Source organism: Excalfactoria chinensis, chromosome 3, assembly GCF_039878825.1.
Source record: "Excalfactoria chinensis isolate bCotChi1 chromosome 3, bCotChi1.hap2, whole genome shotgun sequence".
In the NCBI taxonomy this organism is placed as follows: domain Eukaryota; kingdom Metazoa; phylum Chordata; class Aves; order Galliformes; family Phasianidae; genus Excalfactoria; species Excalfactoria chinensis.
The window spans coordinates 36335471-36362337 of record NC_092827.1 but is presented as its reverse complement, the minus strand read 5'-3'; the positions used below and the strand labels follow the sequence as shown (position 1 = coordinate 36362337).

Genomic DNA, 26867 nt, shown 5'->3' with positions numbered 1-26867 from the left:
TCCCAAATCCAGCAAGAATAAATGTTTTAAGAAATTTTTTAACTATACTGACTTTACTTTTAGATTGTTAAATAGAGCAACAGATATTTTTGAAGTCACTAAACTGTTTGTAGAACAAGCAGATATCTGATAGAAGTAATTTAGACACTGTAAGGTGTCACACTCTTTATGCACAGGACTTTGTTGACCTCCACTAAAAAGCTTACATGACAAATCAAGGTTTATTACTTGCACAGACTGTACCTTTGCAGAGCAAACAAAGCAGATAAATCATTACTCTGATCTTTCCAGGCCACAAACCTGTCTACAGGTATACCTTGTTTGGGTAAACCTAACAAATAAATACAGCAGAAAGAGTAAAATACAGTCTAGAGCTTTACGTGGTGTAAACTACAGTCACCCCACAGATGTCTATGCTAATTCAAAAATCTTAACATGAGATCAATTCAAAAACCATTTTAACTCTGTCTCCCAATACATATTCTCACACTGTAATGTTGTAAGGCAATGGAACAGACAGCAATGATAGCAGAGTAGCAAAGTCGTAGGCTACAGTAAGGATAAGCTCAAACACAGAAGCTGTGAACAAAGGAAAAAAGTCTGCTTACCCATAGAAGGCCTCAGGTAGGCAGGGATCTCCAGCAAGATACCCTTACTTCCACTACCAACCCTTCAATGAGGTCTGAGGCTTCTGGACACTAGTGCATTGCATGCACCTGAGCTCCCCTGGGTAGGCCCTGCCTCTTCACTAGGCACTTAATCACTATTTCAAGCCATGACTTAGCATTTTCACTAATCTTACACCCTACCACTCCTCCCTTCCTTATTCCTTACATCCTTTACAGAAAATCGTGACACTGGGTCCAGCTTCCTTTTGATTTTCACATCAGTGTGGCTCCAGTTACCTTACCTGGCACATACTACTCAGAATACAGTGGACCTCTTTCACATTATCTGAATAACAACATATGGACAATCGTCTCTGTAGGATTTTTTACTGGTTTACTAATAACAGAGTAATTTGACAGCAGTTGTTTTCTAACTGTTTTTCATTGTTAGGTTTTCCCATGCCTGCTTAACAACTGTTAGGCCAAATGGTTTTGTAGCTCGTATGTTTTGTTTCTTAAATGACCATCTATCCCATTACATTCCACACTGATTTTCTCAGAAAATTTCAATCTTCCCCTACATTTCTGAATAGAGGAGAGGGGAGGGGAGGGGAGGAGTCCTTTACTAGCTACTTTAATTTCTTAATCATTGTATAATGCACAAATTAATATTGAGTGTCTTAACTTATATTTTGAAGGCTTCCCTGAGACACTCAGTCTCTCTGTATGATACAAAGCCTTCAAGTACATCCTGAGGCTCTTAGCACGAGATCCTGCATGCCTGTGGTACTCAGCAGCTCAGTGTGCTACTAAGCACGCTTAACAGATTTCAAAGACAGTTCTGGTGGTGAAAGGCAAAGGCATACAGAAAGCACAGTGCTGACATGTACTTCCATGCCCAACTGTTGCACAGGTACAGCTAACCCATCCATTTCAGAAATGAATAATGAAAGATTACAAAGAAAAGGAAACAGTTTAGCAGAGCTACTATTACCATCTTTTTAAATAATACTTTTCATAGCTACACATTAAAGCTATGTTCTTGCAGCCATCACGAGCTATCTCCTACACAAGCCAATCACATAAAATGATTTTACTAGATTCAGAATTTTTGCCTCAGAACGACAGGCCAGATGTGGATATTACTATTAGCATTATGGGTATGAGGCAAGCTGATAAAAAAGTGCTGTTGTAATATAGCCTGCTCATTAATTGAGAGGTAGTTGTATCCTGGAACATGCATCAGTATTCTACAGTGAACGTTTAATCATCTGAATGCTTCACAATACTCATGACTGCTAACAGGGACATGCTTAACATTTGGGAAGCTACAGAAGAAAAAAGCAAATCCTCTGGTGAAAGGTGCAATCAGGCTCCTGTGTGCTGACACCAATCAATGGACCATCCTTGTTTTCAGGATAAATGGGCAAAACATATGGAGGACAAAGCACCTACCGAAGATTAATACCCATATTACACAGAATTCAAGTCTCCTGAGATCCAATATATTACTACTTAAGCTCCACCAGATATTTTACTAATACTCTCCTACTGAAATAAGGCTTGGAACAAAACTTTACCAATCATCAGGAAGATAAATCTCACCTGTATGAGATAATGAGAACATAAACTGAGAAGCTCCAGCAGCTGCAAATGACTCCCAGCTGCTAGCACATCCTGTATCACCCCTGGCTCCAAAAGGATCTGTAAAGAAGAAGATGGAAGGTTTGTCATGTAGACAACGCTACAGGTTTTTGATAATTCAGATATTTTATTTCACATAAAGAACAGATAGTGTAAAACAAAAGCACACAGAGAAATCTTTGCAGGACAGAAACGGAGTTTTTGGAGTTCACTCGAATTACCCAAAGATTTGTAAGCAGATTTTCCTTTAAGAGTTCGTAAGCCATTCTACCCCCAAATCCTTTAAAATGAAATGCTTGCTTTTTATATAAAAGGATACTTTTCAAATTAACAGAACATTTTTTGGTTGTATGTATGCATCCTATACCTGGTCATTTCCATGTATACTGATAAATCAGACCAATAGAACTGCCTGAGAAATCTTCAGAATTGATATTATTAATTCATGTATAAATATACAGACTAGAAACACCCCTCCCATTCTGCATGGTAGACTACTTCATGATTTTCCTAGCCTCTCTCTTCATTTTATAGGACAAGGCTGTGAAAGCACACTGTGAGCAGGCTGCTGGGGAAGTGCTAGAAAGGGCTTAGAAAGCAAGACTGATTATCCTGTCACTTCCTCAGATGAAACTCCTACTCATTTCAATTAAAATCACGCACAGACAGCAGCCAGGATAATTGGACCTCAGCTCCTAGCCTGCTGTCTTGGGGTCAGCTTGTTAGAGCATCCCTCTCAGGACACAAAAAGTCTTTGAGAACACAGACACTGGTCAGTCCCTTTTCACAGCAGCCACATTACAAATCATCTAAACCAGTAAAATAAAGATAAGTGGCGTTTCATCCAAGAAAAATCAGAAAAGGATGACAAATATTATTTCTTCAAAGATATTTCATTTATTCCATTTTACGCTTGTTCTATTTCCCCTGGCAACTTTGGTTTTACACCACATGAGGTCAGTCTCTCACTGCTCCAGTGGGAAGTAAAGCTTTTTTTCAGATCCTTTTTCTTCTGCCCATACAATTTAGTTTCGACACACAGTACCACTTAAGCATCTCAAAAGCGGTGGAGTATAGAGGATAGAGTACAAAGGGTAAGATACTGATGTGCAATTTTTGCACTTAAATTGTTTTTGAGGGAAATTAAGAAATATGTATGTATTTATTCAAACAATATAACTCAAGTGACCTCCAACATAATGGATATCTTAGGAAACAGAAAGAAAAGGATTGACACTTATTTATATCAAGAACTTTCTTAAATATAGTACGGGTGGTGTACAACATGCTTCAAGTTTGTGCAAATCCCTTTATATTTATACTAAGTTTTAGGTGAACACGTATGTAACTTACATGCAGTAAAATGGTTTATATATGCAGCCAGACAGACATGCAAAGATGTTGATGTAAATGAGAATCAAGCCCAGAAAAATGCAGGGTTTTGGCTGATGCATGATAAGAGGTAGTTCAAGGGAAAGACAGAAAGGATATCAGTTACAAAACAAAAATATCACCAGCAGGTCCAGTTAAAAAACTGTGCAGCACCAGAAATTATTCTCAAGTTAGAACTCAAGGCCAGACTGACAAAAAAACTGTTCAGATCCTGCAACGTCTGTTTTTCAGACAGCTCTTACACTGAGCAACCTCTGTCACCTGAAGGGATGCTGTATTGCTTATTAAATGCCAGCCACCAGCTCAGAAGTGTTAAAGACGCAATATAAGAGAAACGGAACACTAAGCAGATTACTATCTTGTAGGCAAACTATATTTAACTGCAATACCATGAATGTATTTTAAAGCTGCATCAGTCCATTTACAAATAATACTAGTAGCTTTACGAGACGAGAAATAGGATGAGAGGCAAGGAAGGTGAATGGTTACTACTTAGAAATGATCTGAGCAAAATCAGTGACAAAGTTCATTCCAAGGTAGCAGAACACATTTTTATTTCCAGTTTTTACACATTGCCTACCTCGTACAAGATGAATTCCACTGAGATAACATATTCAACGTATTTTCCAAGAAAAATGAGGAAAGTCTATTCAGTCTTTTCCCAAATATCACCTTGAACAGAACCATCTTAAATTTTATTAAATACTCATTTGAATATTGGCAACTATACTAATTCACCATCAGCAAACTGATGCTGGGGACACCCATAAAAAAAGGAAAACAGTAATTAAGAAGGAATAAAATATATTACAAGCCCTCCTTCTATTGAAATCAGGGCAATCCACAATTATTCCACACCTCAAATTTATTAATACAGTTACTAAATTTTTTTAATCTCCAGTATAGCTGTTTATTGTATCCTATAATATGCTGTTCAACTGAATCTCAACAGCAAATGAACATAAATATCACCACTGGTACACCACAAGAACACAGTGACCAACTCTCTATCTAACTCTATCTAACTCAACACAATAGTTCAGAGGTCTTCGGAGTGACACTAATTAAAAATCAACAAGAGGGAAACTAAGATCTACTTTGGATTCATAGTTTCAAAATTGATCACAAATTATTTCTGTGGAAACTAAAGAGAGCAGCTTAGTCACTTTCCCTGTTCCATACTCAACCCAACAGTTATGAGGTATAATTACCAAGGAAGAAGCTTGGGAGTAATTGCAACCATCAACTCCAGACAAATTTTGCTATCATCAACACTAAGACATGTGCTTTTGTATGACAAATGCCATCATTTTAATAAAAATTCAGATGGTTCTGTTCTGCCAGACTGGTTTCTGTGCTATTTTTATATTAATTAGATGTAATTCATGTATTGCACCATGCAAAGTTCTTTGGACTCTCAACTTTTCCCTGGTCTATGTTGCTACCCAAGAAAATCAGCTTAACCACCTTCTACCTGTATACTACGAGCAGATCTTGCAGATAGCCTTGACAGCTTAATTTTTCAAGCTCCTGGTGCGACACACTGCTTGTATTCAAATTGATCTGATGCAAAAATGTAGTGTTTCTTTCCAACAGAATGTTCCCAGCATCCATACTACACAATTCTTAGATCCATGATTTTTAGAATAAAATTCCATGTGGAAATGCATCTCTATATGTTTGGTTGATGTACTGAGGAAAACTGCTCTTTAAATGTAAGAATTACAAACTTCTGTAAATTAAATCTGAACTTCTGAAGCACAGTTCTAAGGCAGAAAAGGTTATAGTCAGGCTCATGATCACAAAAAAAAAACCAGCATGGTTACATAGCCCTGAGCAACCCCCTTTTTGGCTTCGTCTGGAAAGTAGTTCTCAATTTATAACTCATACCTTCTTCCCCAATGATTTTCTTCTTTTCTTCCCAACTCACCTAGCCTAATACACCTTAGGGCTCTGGGAAACTATGGATAAGATTAACCAGGATCACACATGTTGCCTCTCTCTTCAGTGTTTTCTGTAGGACAATTTCTGGTAACACGAAACGATCAGTGGGTAGGATTTCTTGGGCTAGATGCAGTATTAGAACCACTGTCCTTTCTTTAGGACAATGCTGGGACAAATAGTCATGCCCCACTTCCACACAGCTCAAACTAAGAACCTTCTTCTATTTTTCCAGTGCCTTTTTTGTTTGTTTGTTTTGTTTTGTTTCAAATAACCAACCATTCAGCATAAGCCAACCAAAAAAAAATTGCATGGTTGTAGCAAAGATGGAAGAAGTGGAAGGCAGTGAGGAAGAGGCCCTTGTAAATTGTCCTTCCCAACAAACAAAACTTACAGCCTAAGGTAATGGCCTGGTTCACTGTCAAATCCTATGGAGTCTCATGGCATTTTTATCTGGAAAAAATAACTTGATCATTTAATCTATTCCCTGCATACTGCTGGCCATTACGCTATAATGGTAAGGAAATACATAATGTCAAATCAGAAAGTAATAAGCCATATGGAATTTAACACATAAAATGAGGGGAAAAAAAACAACAACCAAAAACCTAAAATTCCTGACAGCCTAATGCAAGAGAAAATTCCTTCTTGCCTTCACTTGCAGTGATCAGCTTTTGAAACAAGACAGGCATCTAACAAAAGCACCACTTGTTTCTCCCCTCTGGAGACCATTCTGTGTGCTTCAGAGCAATCAGAAAAAGTAACTTTTCTTTCAGAGCACTTCAGAGCGCATTTCAGTCACAGCCAGTTAGCACTTCTGCCTGTCTCAGAGCTCACCGTGTTTCACTTCAATTCTGTACTTCCCACATGTTGAGAAAGGCTGCTTCAAAATAATGTGAACAGGGCAAGAATGCTCCAGTGCCCTGAAGGCAACTGCCCAAAGTGTGGGCACATAATGTTTGATAACACTTATTGCAAAACCCAGATGTCTCATTAGTCAATGCCGTAAGGAATCATGACCAGCATTTCTCTGATAATTAGCAGAGTATTTGTCCAGAAAACTCAGAGAAAGTCTGTGCTAAGTGCACAGCATATAAACTAAAACTCCAAGCAAATTCACCTTTTGTTTTGTTTTGTTTTTGGTAGAATCTCTCAGTACTTTGATTACTTTCAGCTCTAGAAATGCCGTCTTATCCAGAGCTTGGTAACTCATCCAAAATAAACAACATGAAACATGAAAATTTCTCTAAAAAAAATAAGCTGAGTAAATGAGATCCATTTTATTCCAAGCCTTCTAGACAATCTCGAATTGTGAACCTGAGATCTAGTAGTTGCAACGCAGTGCTACCTCCTGGCAGCCTATAGCTTCTCATGAAGGTAACAGGGGGGCAGCCCTGACTTTTGCTCTTTGGTGACAGTGACAGGACCCAGGGAGACAGCGTAGCGTTGCATCAGGAGGGGCAGGGTGGGTGGTAGGGAAAAGCTCTTCACCAGACGGAGATGGGCATGGAATAGGCTCATCAGGCCAATGGTAATGGTCCGAAGCTGCTGGAGTTCAAAGAGATTTTGGACAGTGCTCTTAGACATAGGGTTTGAATCTTGGGAGGTGCTGTGTAGAGCAAGGAATTGGACTTGATGACCCTCGTGGGGCCCTTCCAACTTAGGATATTCTATGATTCTAGGCACAGAAACAAGGTCATCTTCCTGTTAGCTCAAATTTATACCTTTTAACTTCAAAATCACATTGAAAATGATGTTAAAATAAATATTCTCAATAAGATACATTCCTCCAATAGGAATAGGTATATTTTTCCAAGACCTTCGCATGTTGCCCCTACTAGAAAAGAACAAGGATAAAGTTACCAGGCACTTTAATTAAAATCTGTTTTCTTGTCAAAAGGCAACTAGTTGAACTACCAGACACAGGAACTCAATAGGTCACTTACACAAGGAAATCAACCACCACAATACAGCTTTGCAATACACCTCACCCACAAATGAGCTAGAATGGTTTTCACAGAATAAGAAGTACTAAGAAAGCTGCTTCCCCTCAATCTTAACTGAAAATGGCAAATGAAATACTGGTTAACCACTAGAAAAACTGTCACTATCAAAAGAGGGAGACTTTGATGAGAGATGAAAGCCAAGATTACATAAAGGCATCAAAGCAATTATCAGGAGAAACAGTTGAACTTAAAAATGTTCATCCGAACTATTTATTTACTACTGAGATCTCTGACATCTCTTCTTCACAGGAGAACTTTGACAAGAAAAAAAAAGCCAAACTAAAATAACATCAGCAAAAAAAAAAAAAAAAACACAAAAAAACACAAAAAAAAACACAAAAAACCAACCACAGTTCACAAAGGAGCTGTAAGACAACACTTCAAACAACTGTAATTTGTGTGGAGGAATTTGAAAAAAATAAAATAAACAAATTAAGAAATGTTAATCCTATTGATTCATGAAACCTGTTTGATAAAGCAATAAATATGTTACAGGACCACAGCATGTTTGTTTTTCTAGTGAACACACAAGTTAAAGTTGGTAAATAAAATCAGTAAATAAACAGAATTTCTGAGTTAAGAGTAATACTGAAAGCAACCGAAGATAATAATGTACTGATATCACCTTTAAAAAAGAATGCTTGTGTTAATACTTTGTGAGTAAGAAAATAAAATTTGCTCTATTTCTTTTAACATAAGTAACAAAAAAGTGATGTGAAAAAAATAAGCTAAGAAAAATCTAAAGCCTACTTTTGTATGTAGTTTTCAAGAACTGGATATATTTCAACGTTCTTTCTGTAATAAGGGTGTAAAGCTGCAGCAGGGTTATCTAAGAAGATACATAGCATGAGCTACTCCAGAATTTGTTTTTGGAGAAAGAGCTGAACATAAACCAGCCCTTATAGCAGGGCTATCCCTCTGATTCCTTCCTTTTTCCTTTGGTGATTTAGAATAATTTTGTAACTTTTTATTAATACAGAAACAAAATACTTTGGCTTAGAAAAAAGAAAACAGAAAGCTGCCAGTTAGAAAGCAGGAATTGGCCAGGAGGAGAACTATATATTACAACTCATTAAGATTCTGTTTTCCCATGAGGCCTTTGGAAAGTTATTTGCATCAAAGGATGAAATCATTTTTGAAGAAAGACATTAAAGTTGGTCATTATTTGATTTTGTTATGTGCTTCGATGTCCTCAAACAAAATTCTACCTAAGTGCAAAATATTATCTATTACCACAGATTAAAGACATATACTACAATTTAATTACAAAGAGAGATCAAAGTCTGCAAAGCATTCCAGTATATATAGGACTCCAACTGTGCATTTTTGTTGAATTCAGATCACAATCATCTACTGGAAAATTAATGCCAGTGTTCTTGCACTGTTCTTCTTTCTAGAGACAACAGCAAAGTACCGTCCGATGATTCAAATGACAGTATGATTTAAATAAAACAAAAAAAAAAAATTAAGCAGTTTGCAGGATCTAAATTTGAGGTGGAATGCAAGAGCCTCAAAATTTCAGTTTAAGCCTCTTACTCAATCCCACTTACACTTTCTAAGATTCTGTCTTCAGCACTGAAACTTTTCAGATGCCCAAAGGTTTTCTTCTGACTAGAAGTGCCTCTTCTCATAATGATGAGAGATTTGCCATCCAACTAAACCAGCTTGTTCATGGTTTAATTGGATTCCTTTTCTCCAAATGAGATTATGGTTACAAAGAAGAGAAACTCAAAAACAACAACAAAAAGACAAAAAGAGCAGACAGTGGTGCTTGTGACTGTATAACCTAGACTCCTACTCATTACCCAGTGGTTGAGACAGAAGGAATCGTGAACTCCAAGCCCTGCTCCAAGAGCCATTTCCTAATATTAATATCTAAAACAATACTTACTTGTTTGTATTTCATCTACCTCACTTTCCAATGCACATCTAATACTTGCAAAATGCCCTGTGAGAACAACAGGTGAGTAATCTAATCACTGGGATCGGGATCACTACCAACTTGAAGTAAAAAGAGAATGATCCTAGTACCCTTTTATGAAGAAAGGACATGGCTAACTACAGCAGGGAAATAATCCTTTCATTGTACTGTGAGTATGTGGAGTACATGGTAAAATGCATTGTCCACCAGGAATACTTTTCTTCAAACTTCAGTATTTCAGAATCACAGAATTATCGAGGTTGGAAAAGACCTAGAAGATCATCCAGTCTAACCATTACCGATACTTTCCAGCTAAATCATGTCCCTCTTTCTACATTTTCAGCCTCACCTGAAAAGACTGGAGGGATTAAGCATGTTATACTGTTACTCTCTGTCATAAAAGCTTTCTACCTGAAGATCGGGCATTGTAGATTTAACTGCTAAGGAAAAGAGGGATGTGAGTCCCATACCTTCATGATGCTGTTATAGCCATGACAGCAATGGCACAAAAAAAAATGACTGGGACCTCTTACGAGAAAAGACAGCTATGATGGTGACACATAATTCCAAAAGAAAAATAATGCCTGAAGTCCCGACAGAATCTGAAATCTAATCACTGTAGGTATTGGTATCAGGCACTGTAAATTTGCAAGAGAAAACAATGCAGTTAGGTTTGAGGTTCCTAACTCTCTTGATGCAGAAAACATGAAACATCATCATTCAATTCATTACAGGAATAAAGAACCATTAGCTGCACTTTTTACCTCCATCTTTTGCATTCACATATAGCACTTGGGAAAGAGCTTGGGAAAATATTCCACCAAATAAACCTATTTTATTTTTGCTGCTGAACAACTGAGTAAGAGGAAAGGTCACTTTTGCCCAAGATTTCATTATTAGAGGACTGCTGACAGTCTGCATGCAAAGAGCATGCTGCTGAAATGATGTTCTGTATTTCATCTTTACTGTTGAGGAAACAAAACCAAATTCTTCCGCTACCTCTCTTGTAACTTTTTATTCATTTCTATACGGACATTTATTTCTTTGTTGTTATATGATTAGGGACCATAATACGGATTAATTCCACTGGAATTCTTAAGTTATTTTACTTCCAACTTATCACAATCTTTCCTTCTATTGAAAAGAAAAAATATATCAATTTTCTTCTAAAAGCAAAAGATTGACAGCAGTTATTACAATATGACACTGTCTGCTTCAGCAGGCAGGACGATAATATTGGTAATATATAGGTCCATGGTAGCATTTCAGATTTAAAAATAATAACATAAGGATGTTAGAGTTGAATTTCTGATTGCAATATCGTGCTAAAAATTAAAATTGTTAATTTTGATCATTTTAAACAACAGTAGGCATCAAATATTACCATCATGCAATATCGATTATTTCCAGCAGATGTCTCCAATGCACTATTTTTACACGGAAAGTTACTTTAAAGTTACATTCAAATTGAACATAAACTTAGCAAAATATTTTAAAGAATAAATAGAAAAAAGCTGAAATTATCTGTTGAGACATGCCTTTTTTTTTCTCCACTACCACAATTACTGAAGATTTTCAAACTGAAAGCCTTTATTTTATATATATATATATATAATAATATATATACATATATATTTTTTTTTTTTACAGGCAAATCTGATCATATCTTGATATATAGATTATCAGAGCAATATCAGATTGTGACTGGCATGAATGAATTTTGGGTTACTCAAAAATACTGTTTTTGTTAAGAAAACAAACAAATAGTTTGCAGGCTCCAACTGAAGATGTCTGGCTTCTCAACTCTGGTGTAAGCACGCAATCTATTCAGCAATTTATTAATAACCTCTGTGGGTCAGTCCCACTCACTACCTTGAAACATGAATTTTCACCAAGATTCTGTCAGTCTGAGTGAGTACATCAGCGATGCTCAATATTTATAAACCAAGAGCAAGAAGAGAATTTCAAGGATATAAGGGAAAATTCAATAGTGCATTTTCACAGATTTGCAGTATCACCGCGCTGTACTTCAAAAATAGCTTTCTAAGAGAACCTCTTAAGGATTCTTGTAATTTCTCTGTGCTTCAAAGTAGCATTCAGTAGATCTAATAGAGTTGTTAAGAGTGGAAAACGTTGCCCTTTAGACTCTTAAGAAAATGAGCTACTGACAAACCTATAGTTAACTCAAGATGCCAACTAATTTAATTGAAAGTAGATTATATCTAAAAATGAAAGACTCAGGCTCAAAGACAGAAAGCATATGAAGTACTAGGGAACTAAGGATACTGTCCCAGAAGTAAGGTGGGGTAGACTATTGTCTTACAAAAAACAAACTCATCCAAACATGGTCATGTGTTTTACACAGGTTTACTAGACTCTAGATTTCGATGAAAGTTAGAGGACTGTTCTTCTGCTCACAGCAGATTCGTTTACACTAAAACACTAGTTACATAATATGTATACAATCTACTCTCATAAAATTTGCAACAAAACTAAGATGAACGGTATCTATATGTGTTTAGAAAGATAAGTGAATTATATCTTTCCAGAAGGTAAAAGACTGTATTTCCCCTCAACTATATAATTAGTCAAGCACAGAAAAGGTTCATAAATATTTATTATTAGAAAAATGCCTACTGGATTTTTTCTCTCTAATTTAGCACATGGATCAACTCACATTAAATATTTATGAACAATCAGACCACCATAAAAAGGGCATATAAGCCATATATGGTTCACTGCTTGGATACAATACACAAAAATACATTTTTATTGGAAAATCCCTCTGTGGGTGTGTGGGGTGGAAGAACAACAACAAACAAACTATTCACATAAACAATATATCCGACCTAAGATCTGTTAAGTCAAAAGACCTTCCACTGGTCAATGCACAAGAACAGTACTTCTCTAAGGATGTCTTCCATTTTTATTGCAAATTGCTTTAATTTCTCTCAATCTAAAGAGCTGTACAGTACCTGTCCAGTATATGCAAAGTCCAGGGCTTGTTTTAAACCTAGGCTTGTGACGCCATGCAAATTCACCTCATCAGCTTCACTTTCAACCATGCAGAGACTGAACATTGCCTAGGAAAAGAAAAGAAATATTAACAATCAAAATAACCCCAGTAAAGCTCCAGGAAGAACAGGATTCATTTTTCCATCTTCACTAACCTTTGATTTTCCTTGGATAAGAATTCTAAACTTGTGAGTTAGAGTGAGATGTATACCATGCTTCCAATACTACCACCTAGCAATCAATAGTGAAAGATGGTACTATTATCACTAAATAAATAAATTAAAAAAAAAAAAAAAAAAATGAAAAAAATGAAACAAATAACATTAGTCCATGAGTATATAATCCCTAAGTAACTTAGGTCAAATCAATGGGAACAGTCACACAATAATAGTATTGTCCAATAAAAGTGACAAAGAACCGGCCTCAGGGGGGAAAAAGAAAGTACAAACATCACTAGAACTAATGCTTATAACTATGAATAGTATCCCTACATATAAATATAGGAGAGATAATAAACAATTTACAATTACTTGTGTAAGAAAAAGAGGCCGTTATGATAGTTAACACAGTACCGCTTTTTTAAACCAATCCCCTCCCTATAGAGCCTCAGTCTAGAAAGTGAACAGTGTTAAAATCAAGTTGTTAAAAGAACAGTAAGGATAGAGGTACAGTCACCTAAATTTACGACTGCCCTTTACTTAGTATTGTCCCAGCCTCTCGGACTGTATCATTCCTCCATAAAACCTACACTGAGGACTAGCAAGGTTATACTCAACTTCCCTATAAGTAAAACTAAGGAAAGCAGCTGTTCCTTCCATCAAATCTCTCTTTGAAGATCACCAGTCTTCAGCACCTCCCTTGACTGAAGCAACCCTACTCAGACTCTGGTTCACCAGTAGAAAGCTTTTTCTTCCCAAGCCTGCCTTTGCCCTGCACTCTTCCTTCCCAGCACACACTGTTGCAGGGTTCTGATTAATGCTCCTTCCCTCCTCATCACTCCAGTTCTCAAGTCAAACACTCTTCCTGAAATGCAACCTTTATCTCTGTCACTCTCCCACACATTTAACAAAATATACCATTCTCAGTCTTTAGACAGTAAGCGGTGAACAAATAGATTAAACTGTTCAACCATCTGTCATTTCTAGAGAGCTTAAACTTGGCCCCAGTAAGTTTTGTGCAGAAATGTTAATGCTTCTATCTATGTAGGCTAGTGAACTTCACAGAATCACAGAAATGTAGGGGTTGGAAGGGACATCTAGAGATCATTGAGTCCAACCCCACGTGAAGCAGGCCCCCTACAAAAGGCTGCACAGGTAGGCGACCAGGCTTGAGTATTGCCCAAGAAGGTGAACCCATAATCTCCCTGGGCAGCCTGTTCCAAGTGCACCGTCACCACCACCATGACGAAGTTCCTTCACATATTGGTGTGGAACTTCTTATGCTTCAGTTTATGGCCATTTTCCTTTGTCCCGAACCCATAAACCATGGAAAAAGAGGCTGGCCATGTTCCTTTGTCTCCCACACTTAAGATTTTTATAAACACTATTCAGATCCCCTCTGCATCTTTTCTCAAGGCTGAACGGACCCAATTTGCTCCGTCTTCCCTCAGAGGGGAGATGTTCCAGGTCCTTTATCATCTTTGTGGCCCTCCACTGGACTCTCTCCAGGAGATCCCTGTCTTTTTTGTACTGGGAAGACCAGAACTTGATACAGCACTCCAGTTGAGGCCCGACCAAGACAGAGTAGAAGGGGAGGATCACCTTCCTTGACCTTCTGGCCACACTCCTTTTCATGCACCCCAGGATGCCATTGGGCTTCTTGGTCACCAGGGCACACTGCTGGCTCATGGCTAACCTCTTGTCCACCAGGATCTCCAGGTCCTTCTGCACAGAGTTCCTCTCCAGAAGGTCTTGTCCCAGCCCATACTGATACTTGTGGTTATTCCTTCCCAGGTGCAAGACCCTGCACTTGCTATTGTTAAACCTCATCTGATTTATTCCTGCCCAGCTCTCCAGTCTGTCCAGGTCTAGCTGAATGGCAACACATCCTACAGGTGTGTCAGCAACTCCTCCCAACTTTCTATGACTGGCATACATGCCATTCACCTTGGAGAACTCCAGTAAAGGAGCACTTCCAATAAACTTCTATATTCATGCGCTCTTCTGCATCTGTAGCTATTCTGATATACGCAGAAGCTGAAGCAGTCAACAAGCACACTGGATTTCATACACATAACCTGACACCAAGCTCTACTGAGACTAAAGGAAAAAATAAGCCTTATCCTCTCTAACAGTTCAGCACATCATTTACTTAGACTCAGGCAGCTTCTTTCAAGAACTGAGAATTTCATGCAAATAACTGAGTTCTTCTGAAAGCATTAGTTTTTTTCAGCACTAAAATACCATAGTTTGACAAAAATCTGCTGCCTGGAAATCATCCAGGATAAGGAAGAATGACATTTATCAGATGGTCAGTCCTTGCATTTTCACAGTTCTTATTTCAATGAATCAGGGTATATTCTGCAGTGGCAACAGAAAAGAAATGCCAAATAGCTTAAAGGCTCTATCACACTAATGTAGTAAGACATAGGCATGAAATAGACATATATACACACACACACACACACATAAATATAGCAAGCTCAAATGTTTTTTCTAATTCCATTAAATATGTAATTATGGTTGAGCATTTCATTGTCATTTAACTGTAACAAAGGAGTTTTAATAGCTACTGAGAGGATTCAGTGTTTGCCAGGAACTGCAAGGTTTCCATCAGCCATCTGCTCCTTGTAAAAGCAGACCCCCAGTTTTTGCCAGGAGGAGAGAATTTGAGGCCAAAAAGCACCAGTTGACAACCAGCCTCACAACAAACAAGGGCAAAACCCTGCCTTGCATCCAAGATCCTTTAACACTTTTGGGGATGCAGTGCCTCCCAGCATGGATGAAAATAATGCTTCATTTGCATTTGCTAATTGCGAAGGGACAGTGACAACTATCAGTTTTATCCAAAGCCATCCTCTGCATGCTGGACAGGCTTAATGGTAAAATAAAAATAAAAGAACTGGCTTACTAATGCTTGTTCTCAGGGTTTTAGAAAGAGCTATTGCAAACCAAGCCATGTTTTTCTGAACACTTTCTGCATGACTTTACTGGGCTTGCCAGTCGTATGTCCTATGAAACAGAAGTGTTTCTAAAACTTAAACTGGTTACCATTTCAGTATGAAAATATTTCAGAAGTCAGTCGAAAGGACTGCATATTTATTTGCTACATTATGTTACGGTATCTTAAAGTGAAACAATTGCAGGATTTCTTACAGTGTTAGGAGTAAGTACATTTAATTCTGGGAACGATTATCACAGCATAAATGTGAACTGAACTGAGGAGTACAAATTGAAGAGATAGAATTGAATTGTTTCCTTTTAGCATAGTCATCTTAGGAGAACAGAAAAAAATCTAAAGGCATTTCTGGAATGAAAGCTACAAACTATAACAGCAATAATTCATCGAAAGATATTTGTACATGTTAGTTTGTTAATATTTTTAAGAACCAGAGCCTTCTTTCAGTCATTTGAATTCACATAAAGTCATTTCAAGTTAAATACCCTTAGGGGTAAGTGGATCTTTAAAACAGTTGCAGATCACCAGTTATGAAAGGCTGAATCCATCCTTCCATTTGTCTATCTTGATTTCCTTATGCTCATCACTTATTTCAGCTACATCATTCCCAATCAACTTTTGTGAAATCTTCCAAATGGAAGATGAGCAATTGAACATTTTAATTTTTGCCTTCAAGAAATACTTTGGGTCGTATAGGAATAAAGCATACTGTTTCAATACCTCAAAGTCGTTCAGCAAAAATGCAAAGTGATGGTCATCTTTATCTATTTTTCTCTAATTTATTTCTAAAAGCAACTTTCAAAATAAACCTAAGTTTTCAAAAACCAGAAAGCAAACTGAATCAGCCCATACTTACCACAAAAAAAAACATTTCCAAATTTTCTGCCTTGGTGCTCTCAAGCATCGTTTTGCTAACTATCAGCAGCACTAGTTCCACACCTACTACATCAAAAAACAGAAATACCCCCCCACTTGCACATAATTCTGAACTACACAACTCCTGCTTAACCACAGTGTTATCAGTCAACTCAGTAAGCACAGTTATTAAGTCTTGGAATACATCGGAATCATCTGAATTAAAAGCTGCACTCCCATGATGTTTCAGCAAAGCCAGGCTTGCTTTGCACAACACAATGCAAATATCTCCTATTCAGCTTACTTTGTCACTTTTCATGCTTGACTCTAACATTGCAATTCATGTGCCAAAGCATGTCTTTACCTTCAGCTGTTTTTCTCACATGGCTGTCCAGAAATCTGACACATTCTTGATAGTAAGAGTCATAAGCATTTCCTGCGCTTTCTCACAATCACAACCAGATAGGGAGAATGGAAATTTGGCACAGAGCAAACTAGCGTTCTTGTAGTTCCTTTCACTGCAGCGCACTCAAAAAGATGAACACTCAGGATGCCAAGGTGAACTAACAGAGAGCCAGCCTCAGTGCACATAAGCTTGCTCTACTTTACTCTTCTACTTTTCCTGAAAAACTATCAGCTATACTGTAAGTGCAGTGGTCAAATGTTATAGCAGAAAAGACCTTATCAGTCTTACCTTAAATTAAAACTTAAAGATGCCATCCTAGCCAGCCTCTTTTATCACTGAGGCTAAACTCTCCAGCTAAAAAGCAAAGTGCAACAAGAGGCTTGTTTGGTAGTCATATCATCTACTTTAACTTTTCCCACCCAATTCAGAAACACGTCTGAAGAAAACCAACCAACAAAGACCACAAAAGACACGTACATGGTAGTGCTGAAAAAGAGACAGCAATTTTGAAAATTAGTGACTATCTATTCAGTATTTCAAGCAAATTAACTGTAGAAGAACAATGATCAGCATTATTGCCAAATTCTCCTTTGCTTTTTGCACTGAACTCTTAAGGTAAGCAACACTATTGAGTATTGTTTTAGTGTTTCAGAAGAGAAGAATTACCATCTGAAATTACTATCTCCACAGTTCCACAACAATATTGCTTGAGCTCTTCTCAGAATTATCTTAAAATAGACAGGCACCTTCATTAAGTGCAGTGTTTTATTCAGATTCATTTCCCATAGCATATTCATTTACTTTTATGTTCATCTGTTGCACATCTTTTTCTTTTCAGAAAATTGATTGTCCTTCTCAAATGCATCATAAAAGCTACTAGAAAAGTAAACGAACACTTAAGAAATCTTGGATCGGTTTCTTACAGTGTTCAGGGAGCTCAGTTATGATTTGATATCACAATATTTTTTACCGCGTGAGTAATTTTAAGCCTGTGAAATCTTAACTAGCATCAGTGGAACAGCTCACAGTCTTCAGTTCTTCCTTATTTAGTACCTAGGCTTATCTGTGTACAGGTTGCTCAAAATTACAAACACCCAGTCCCAAGACAATCTGCTTGGACTATAAACTCTATCAGGCCAAAACTTTCTCCTTTGCAGCTTGTACTAAAAATAGCACCTCACTGTTCTTGTAACAGTAATTAAAGTAAATAGATCATGATCTATTGAATCCCCTTTGTAACATCTACTCTGTTATGCAAGCAACGTTGTTTCTTTGCTGCTTTTAGCTATCACAATAAAAAAATCACAGTTAACAAGAATTGAGATACTACTTTCACAGATGACCATGTACATAAAATATTAACCACACTGTATTTATGTAACATACACTTATGCACATGATCAATTTAATAGGTGAATGTTTCCCTAATGCATGTAAAAACACAGCTTATTCCTCTCATAACTAGCATGTTATATCTTGCTTCATTTTCATCTAATTTTAAGCTTGTCTGTCCTAAATCAATCATAAGTCATGGCCTCTGGAGTCTCCTGTGCACTGAAAAACAGATCCATCAACACCAACTGCATGAAATATGATTAAGAGGCTCATTACACGATTCTTCTGAACAAGTTCTATACAAATTCTCAGAGAAAATGTCACATAACATCAATCACTGAAAACTGAGCCTGCACTAATACATCTGCTCAATGAAATCCATCTAAATATTTTTTTTCTTTGAGCATTTACCACACAACTAAAATGAGTTCTGAAAAAGGAAAATGTCAGCAATAAATCAGTTTATGAAAATATTCAGTTAAATAAATTAACAGAAGTACAAAACAAAACAAAAACAAAACAAGAAAACCTACAACACAAGAACAATTAAGCATCAAAAATACAGTTTCATATGCAATACTAAAGGCTCACATGTTACAGCTGGCAAAGTAAGTACCACTGAGCCTCTGGTTTCTCTTTCAGAAATCAGTCAGAGTGATGCACTGCCCCTAAAAGCATACCAAATCAACCACATATGTAACACACTTCTGGGATTTATACTTATACCTATATATATATATATATATACCTTAATAAATATATTTATATATTTTATTTATATCTGGTAATATATAGATATGAATATCTTAGAGTCTGTAGAAACAAGTAATGAAAATGGAAGTAGAGAGTTACCCTACGTTACCGTTTGTAGGAACTAAGGATGTGATTTGTGCACGTTTGTCGGGTGCTGCTCAGCAAGAACAAAGCAATTTCCTTGGTTGTAACAAGCACAGAGTCTTTACTCCCGATCAAAATAACCAAAACAGAAGCATTTTCTTGCTAACAAGTTACATTTTTGGATGTATCAAAATATGTATCAAGTAGAATATATATTGTGATGGTTCTATTTGTAATAGTGCACTGCTTTTTTTCTCTATCGTTTGTTTAGATGCACAAACATGATTTGATACACAAGAAGGGTAGACTGTAGCATAATATTCCTAGAGAATTGATGTATCGTCACTAATAAGACCTACATTGAAAAGTAGCTAAAGTTATGCTGTAGAAACAAAATAATTCTTCAATTTTCATGTGTAACCACAGATCAGAACTAAAGAAAATTAAGTAAACTACCACGGCTACAGAAACCTTAACAGTTCCAACATTTCATAAGAAATGAGTCACTATAGTTGATCCTGAATGCCAAGATTATTTTCATTATGGTAGAAGAAAGAAAACTGGATTGCAAGAAGGACCATGACATGCAACGCACCGCTAAAATCTGCAGTAATGCACAGCCTGTCCTAACATTAGTTTTTCTTAAACAGGCCTGCTGTTTGGAACACGAAAGAAGCAGCATAACTGAAAACAGATTTTATCCAGCATCTCCAGTTAAGCATAGGAAAGTATGAGTCATATTTGCAAATTTTGGTTTAAATTGGTTTAATGCTTCCCATCAAATGCATAAGTCTATTGTTCCTTTGATGATTCTAGCAAGCCATATCAAAATCAAGCCCAAAATAAAACTGAAATAAAAGTCAGCTCTTGAGTTAGCACTAACTACCACAATGTGTTTCATATAGGACACCTTGAAGGGAGACTAAAATTAAAAGTGTACTTCATACATCAAGACATTTCCTACTTCAACCTATGTCAGCCATAACTTAATAGCTGTACAGGAAAATTTAATGCAAATGAACTGAAGTAACATAACGCTAGTTCTTACAATTAGCTTTTTAAGAAGGTAGTCATTATATAATGTGTCATTAGACAATGAAATCAAAATGTGCCAAGCAATAGTAAACTGCAATAATTATCTTCTGACTTCTACTCTGAAGACTAACTGCAGAAGTATATTTGTTATATATGAAGCCTAATGTTGTAATCTGAGATGGTTCATTTTATTAATATTTGTACTTACATACGTTTCATATCTGGCCCATTTTATAAAGGTTGAACTAGATATTGTTCACATCTTTTCAAAAAGAAACTTGTTTTTCCATTATGATTATAAACCTATTATGACTATAGCATAAGTTTGCTAAAGAAGGTCCCATACCTCCCACTATTTGATACTGTATGAAAAATAAAACCAGCTCACTAAAGATTTTTTTCTTTGACTATCCACACCATTTAATGAGAAAACCTACAACAGTACTTAAACATTAATTATTTGCTAAATAAAAGAAGAATGTCTTGATTAATCAAGCTCCTGTTAACATTATAGTCATTTGTGACAGGGGCTTTCATCCTTAGCTGAGCTTTGCCCTCCATCAGCTATCTATCTCCTCTGGAACAAATACCTCCATAAAAATCATCTTTTCATTTTATTTTTATTAGTCTACATTTGTCTCTTCTCATTTATCCTTGGATTTTTCCTGCATTTCTGACAAAAAAAAAAAAAAAAAAATAAAAATAAAAAATAAAAAATAAAAAATAAAAAATCCCAGACCAAAAATAATAGACCGCAATTATGCCAATTAAACTATTCCCATTAATTTTATAGGCTTGTTAACAACCCTTTTTGAGTAGAAATCAAACTCTGGAAAGGTAGATACTTAGATGTCACGTTTGAGAGCTTCTAAAAACATAGGTGTGTCCTAATATCAAGCAATACTGACTTCAAATGGGCTTTATGTACACATGTCACCTGCTTTCATAGGTTATACTCTATTATGGAAGATTGTGCCTTTATTTCAGCCATAGCTGAAAATATCCCATACGTCTGAGACTGTACATGGTTTATTAGACTGAGTTTCGTGTGATCGCAAACATATACTTTTTTTATATATATATGAAAGTAATATTGATACAAAGGATGAGCTCCAACCTTTAGTGTTCCACAAAGCAGGTTTCCAGAAAACCTTCTGACAAAATTATTCAAAGGCCTTTAAAAATGAAGATAGGCAAAAGAGGAAAAAAAGAGAGGTCTCTGCCTGGATAAATGAGCAATTGAAGTTGGAGAGGGAAATAAAGAAATAAATAAAAAAGCAAAAGCAATCCACGTGAGAAGAACAGGCCAATTTTCACAAGGGAGTCATGATTCCAGTGGAGCATCTCAGTCTTGCATATCAAACAAAGGCAATCTAGAAAGGAGTGAGACCACTAAGGCTACAAAGCTCCCTGAGACAAAACTATTCCAGCAAGTAAGGATACAGGCAACTATTAAAGTATTGTATAATATGAGTGACTGAACTAAATAGTAGCCTGAAAAATTCAGTGTAGAGTGACACACATGAGAAAAAACATCCTAAATTTGAAAACGATAGTTTCCCAACCAATCCTTACAGCTCAGAAGAGAAGTCTTAGAGTACATGAGTACATAAAAGCATCAGTTCAGTTTTCAGCAATGGTTAAAATAAATAAATAAATAAAATAAAATAAAATAAAATAAAATAAAATAAGTAATCAAAACTTGAATGTTTTTAGGCAAGAGAGAACAAAATGGAAAACAACTCAATTCCACGCAGCACTCTACACTTTGCCTACCACTGCATGTACTTCTGTTACTCTTATCTCACAGAAGATATGATATAGCTGGAAAGAAGGGCAAAAATAAAATCAAGAAGATGGAACAGATTCCATTTGACTATCATCTGAGTAAGTGAGAAGTTTCCAAATTGAAAAGAGACTATTTAGTTCTGTGATAAGAACACCTAGGAAATGATGGTTTGTCATCTTTTCCAAAAGAAGAAAAATCCAATAAAACTTGTAAAAGTCTGACTGAAAACAAACCAACTTATTTACACTGATGCCATGTCAGAACATGCAGTAAATAGACCTTGTATAGGATCAATGGGAAACAGCATAAAAGCTTGGATGATACCAGTATTCAGGGTTACTGAATAGACAGAAATTACACTCTCCATTAGAAATGCCCAAGCTAAACACTACTGAAGAGTTCTCAGGGATACATTACGTTCAGCCTGTTTTCACTTTTTCTATAAGTATCACGATAGCTACTACTAAAGTAGCCAACAGTCTGACACAGCAAGGGCATCCTTATGTTCTCATCCAATGCTATTAATGATATCTCCCTCTTTTGAGACATTAGCTACAAAAAAGAGATCACTGAATTCACTGGTCACATGTACATTAGGTCATCCAGTAAGTTGAGACTTAGTCAGGTTTCAGAGGTCTAAGTTTGAATATAGGTTGTCTTAGGCAGATTAACTGCCAACACAGATAAACAACCAGCAGCATTTTACTGTTCATGACAGTCAAATGTAGAGGTCCCACTGCTTAAATCCAGCCTTTTATTAAATGAAGGCCTACAGTGACATGAATTCAACTAGCTGACACTGTATCTCAGGCTACTAAAATGAAGTTAACATGGTGGGAAAAAAGGGTACTAGTAACAAGAAAGCAATTTATTTTTATTATTTTTATTATTTAAAGAAAGATAATTTCCTCTCAAACTTCTAACAAGAATAATGTGCAACACAAAAGGCAAAACCATGCGCAGTGTGATGGACTTCTAGTACAAATGAAGAGGAACGCAAGAAATTTCCACCCCGTGTACACTTATAAGATGTAGATCATGTTTTTAGCTCTTCAGCAGTCTTGTCTCTTTCTTTGGATACTTCTCGTGGTATGTCAGTCTTATTCATTGAAGCTAGGAGTGACACACTGCCCAAATAATTCTCTCAGGTAGTTTGAGCACAAGGTGTTTTCAGCTTTGCTACACCCACAGAATAATAGCTTTAATTTCTCCTGAGGTTATGTAGGAAGATACGAATAGAGACTGAAAAAAAATAGGAATTATCTATTGCATCCAACAACGTTATAAGATAGGAGGTTTCTTTACTAGAATATAGGGATGCAGAATAAAATATGTATGAAACACTTCCATACCGCAGCCCTGCTCCAATAAGTTGGCTTTCCATTGTCAGGCACAGCAACACAGAAGAGAGTGAAGCCCAGCTTCAGGATGCTTACCATAGAAGCACAGTAAAATTGAACAGAGACAGCACAGAGAAGCAAAGGAGAAGACTTTTGTCCTTCTTTTAAATAGAAGAAGCTCATCAGTTGCACAGATGCTGTTATAATATTAATTTAATTAGTCTCTTATGGCCTCCCTCACTAACCATAGAGTTGATTCCGCCACAATTGCTTTATAGGGAAATCAAAAAAGAAAAGGAAAAAAATCAAGAGGATGACTCAGAGAACAAGACACCACGTTGCCTACCATCCACCAGTGGCAGAATAGCAATTAATTCATTTTTGTATAATGAGAATTACAACAGAAACATACATACTCTGACAATAACAACAACTGTTGGGAATTTGAAAACAGAATTCATAAAAGATTATTGTAAATGCTTGTGATTGTACCCAAGCTGCATTGCTGTGGAAATTCTGTCTGCATCAATGGAAAACTGCTTAAGAGCCTCACAGAATGTAGAAGCACTAACTGCAAAGATAAGGATGAATAAGGATGTTCTAGAATTGAAATTTCTTTAATATAGAATTAGGCTAATTTAGAATGTTGAATTTCAAACTCGTTAAAATGCTTGGGTTCAAGTTATAGGTAGATAATAGGCATATAGGGACTCACAAGAGCTATAGTTAAATTATTTGATTGAAGAGCCAACAATAATTAAAACTAAGATGGTGAATCTAACAAAAAAAGTTCATAACAAAGCTGTGTTCGGTAATTAAAATAGATGAAATACTTCAGTTTCTCAACTATACCATAATTTCCAACTGAGAAATGAAAGGAAACTGATCCCAGGAAAAGTTTTCATTTACAAGAATCATTTGCCAACGTAGAAAGCTAATAGTGAGGGTAATGGCCTCTTTTTGAACAAAAGTCTCAGTACTGAACCAATGCTACCAGAACCAAAGAATTTATTTGATCCAATGTGAAGAGCTAAGATTTTATAGATTACCTGGGAAAAGGATTTCTATATCAGCATCACTTCCAGGTTACAATAGCATATCAGTACTACAGGACCTTAAATCTATCCCTAAGTTAGGGAGCGAGCCTTTTGCTCTTCCTGACTCCCATAACAAAGCATCAGAAACAATTTTCTCCATACAGTCAGAATCTGTCTATAAAAATAAGAGCAATCAACACTGCTATGTACATTGGAATTCTGTTTAGAGAGATGAAAGATGGCACAGAAAAACTCTGAGAACAAACTGTTTAACAATCAGCTGTGACAGCTATAAATACCAAGACAGTAAAGACAGTACACAAAATTAGTATCCATTTGGTTAGTTTCAAAAGATTCTTTTAAGAATTGAAAATGCTTACTGTGGGGAAAAACAAAACAAAAACAAAAAAAAGAAACACAGGATGTGTCATGGTTAGATTAGATTAGAAATATTAATAGAATTATTAGATTTCTGAGTCTGTTCTAGTTAACTGATATAACGGCTCATTCAGATAACAAAAAACATACATTTTTCTAAGACAAAAAATAAAAAAAAAAATCAAGTCCTGTAACTATAAACATCCCCAAGTGAAAAATAAGGAAGGAGAAAAGAATTGCTTTGACCAAAAAAACAAGGCATTTTCTACAAGAAAAGCTTGAGCTTACATAATCACCTGCCAGCACTGAAAATGCCGACAAATGAAGTCATGCAGCAACATTATATTTTGCTTCCAGAGGGGAAAAAATGGAAGAAAAAAATCTGTTATTTGGATATTACTTATATTGCTAGAGCTATCAAAATGCACATATGCCCACTAACTCACTAAGTCAAGCTTCTTGTCACGCTGCAATATTCAGGATAGTCAGCTGGACTCAGACGTTGAAAGTCCTTTTCGACTGAACTATTCCATTTTCAATTCTGATATTTCAGCACAGCCAAAACTACAAGATCAATTATACCATCTAGAAGACAGGATAGCAGGCTGCTATCCAAAGGATGGTCAAATCCATTGTTTGTTGAAGGTCAGTTCCCTGTTTCGTCTTAAAAAAAAACAAATGAAGAATTTATCTGAGACGAAGAAAAAAACGACAGTAAGACAATCTCTGACATCCAACACTCTTCTGCATATATATATGCTGCTTATCTGACTTCTTATTCTCAGAATAAGAAAGGACAACCTCAGCAGTTCTTTAATTAAAATCAAAATAGACACAGAATATGTAAAAAAACATAACCAGGATCTCTATGAAGCTAATATTCAGCCACATGTACAGATTATTTTATGAAAGTGGAGAAAAAGAAAACCAAACCAATTACTTGTTTTGACAGAGCCTTTTGGAGACCTGAGCACGCTTCTGAGGTAATCTATAAAATAAGTATTGGATGACAGACTGTCCAAATAGAGCTGAAGGTAGGCTAGTATATTAATCATAAGTATGAGCTACAGAGTTCTGAAGCTACAGAAGGCAAGCTTGTTGTGTCACATTGATGTATACTGTTGTCATCTGAATTTTATTCAAGGCAACTCTGACATCTGATATTCTCAGAATCCTACCCCCTACAGTCCCGTGCTTACATGAAAAAATCTCTCAAAAATTAGTGAAATGTCAATTTCTCACTGAAATTACTTCAGCATGGTTAGAAAATCTGCAAGGTTCTTCCAACATTCCTCCAAGAAAATCCAGGAAACACGAAAGGTAGAACTCATCTTTATGTAAATTTAACAGCTAAAATTGAAGCAGTTAAATCTAGTCTTTATGACCAGTGGATATAAATCTTGCACCACCTTCCAGATGGTGACTCAACTAATTCTATATAAATCTCCTATCCTCTTTACCAACCGCTGGAGATGCCAGTCTCTCTTCACTGACTCTGAATAAAAATTGGCATAATTCTTCTGATTCTTAGAAAATTAAGACCTGGATAGTATAAGTTAGCAACATCTCCCCAGCTATGAAAGCGTTCATAATCCCAGTTTAAATTCACAACACTTAATCAACCCTTACTCTTTTCTACATGATTAGAATCAGGAATGTAGTATGTTACCATTTTTTGCCATATTCTTACAAAGCATAGAAGCTTAATTTTTTTTAACACAGCTTTTTGTCCATTTATAACCAAAATTGTTTGGCTAAGTCCCATATTTATAGCTGATACTTACAGTTTGGAAGTTTCTACTTGTTTTTCTTTCCTATCATGTGTATGTGTGTATGTAATAAAGTTGTAATACTTTACCTGATGCAAGTACTCATGAGTTTTATAAAGATTCAATTTTATTTTGTTCAGTATGATATGGATAACCATTCTCCTCCCAGCACTTGTGGTAATTTTTAATATTACTGTGAGAAAGAAAGAAAAAATATTTAGACTTACTCGAAAGTAGTCACTGCAGGCTGCCAAGACTGCCTTATGTGCATGGAATTTCTGCTCTTCAGCAATAAGGGTGATATCACAAAGTATGCCATCACTTCTTTGTTGGTTCAGAGCTGCCAGAACAGCATCATTATGGGAGCTTGACTGACAAAGCCTCTGACCTGTCAACATTTCTTGAACGCTGAAAGGGGGAAATATTTTGTAAGTAAATGTAG

The 26867-nt window shown here is 36.3% G+C and overlaps 1 protein-coding gene across 3 annotated transcripts in view; it reads right to left on the bottom strand.

Moving 5' to 3' along the window:
• KLHL32 (kelch like family member 32) overlaps window positions 1-26867 on the bottom strand; it is a 104969-nt gene that overhangs the window by 58340 nt on the left and 19762 nt on the right. For all 3 annotated transcript variants that reach the window (XM_072331806.1, XM_072331808.1, XM_072331807.1), the window contains exons 3-5: window positions 26653-26833; window positions 12488-12595; window positions 2214-2312 (exon numbers count right to left, since the gene is read on the bottom strand). In XM_072331806.1, coding sequence (XP_072187907.1) covers window positions 2214-2312; window positions 12488-12595; window positions 26653-26833 — 388 coding nt within the window. The remainder of the gene's footprint in view (window positions 1-2213; window positions 2313-12487; window positions 12596-26652; window positions 26834-26867) is intronic.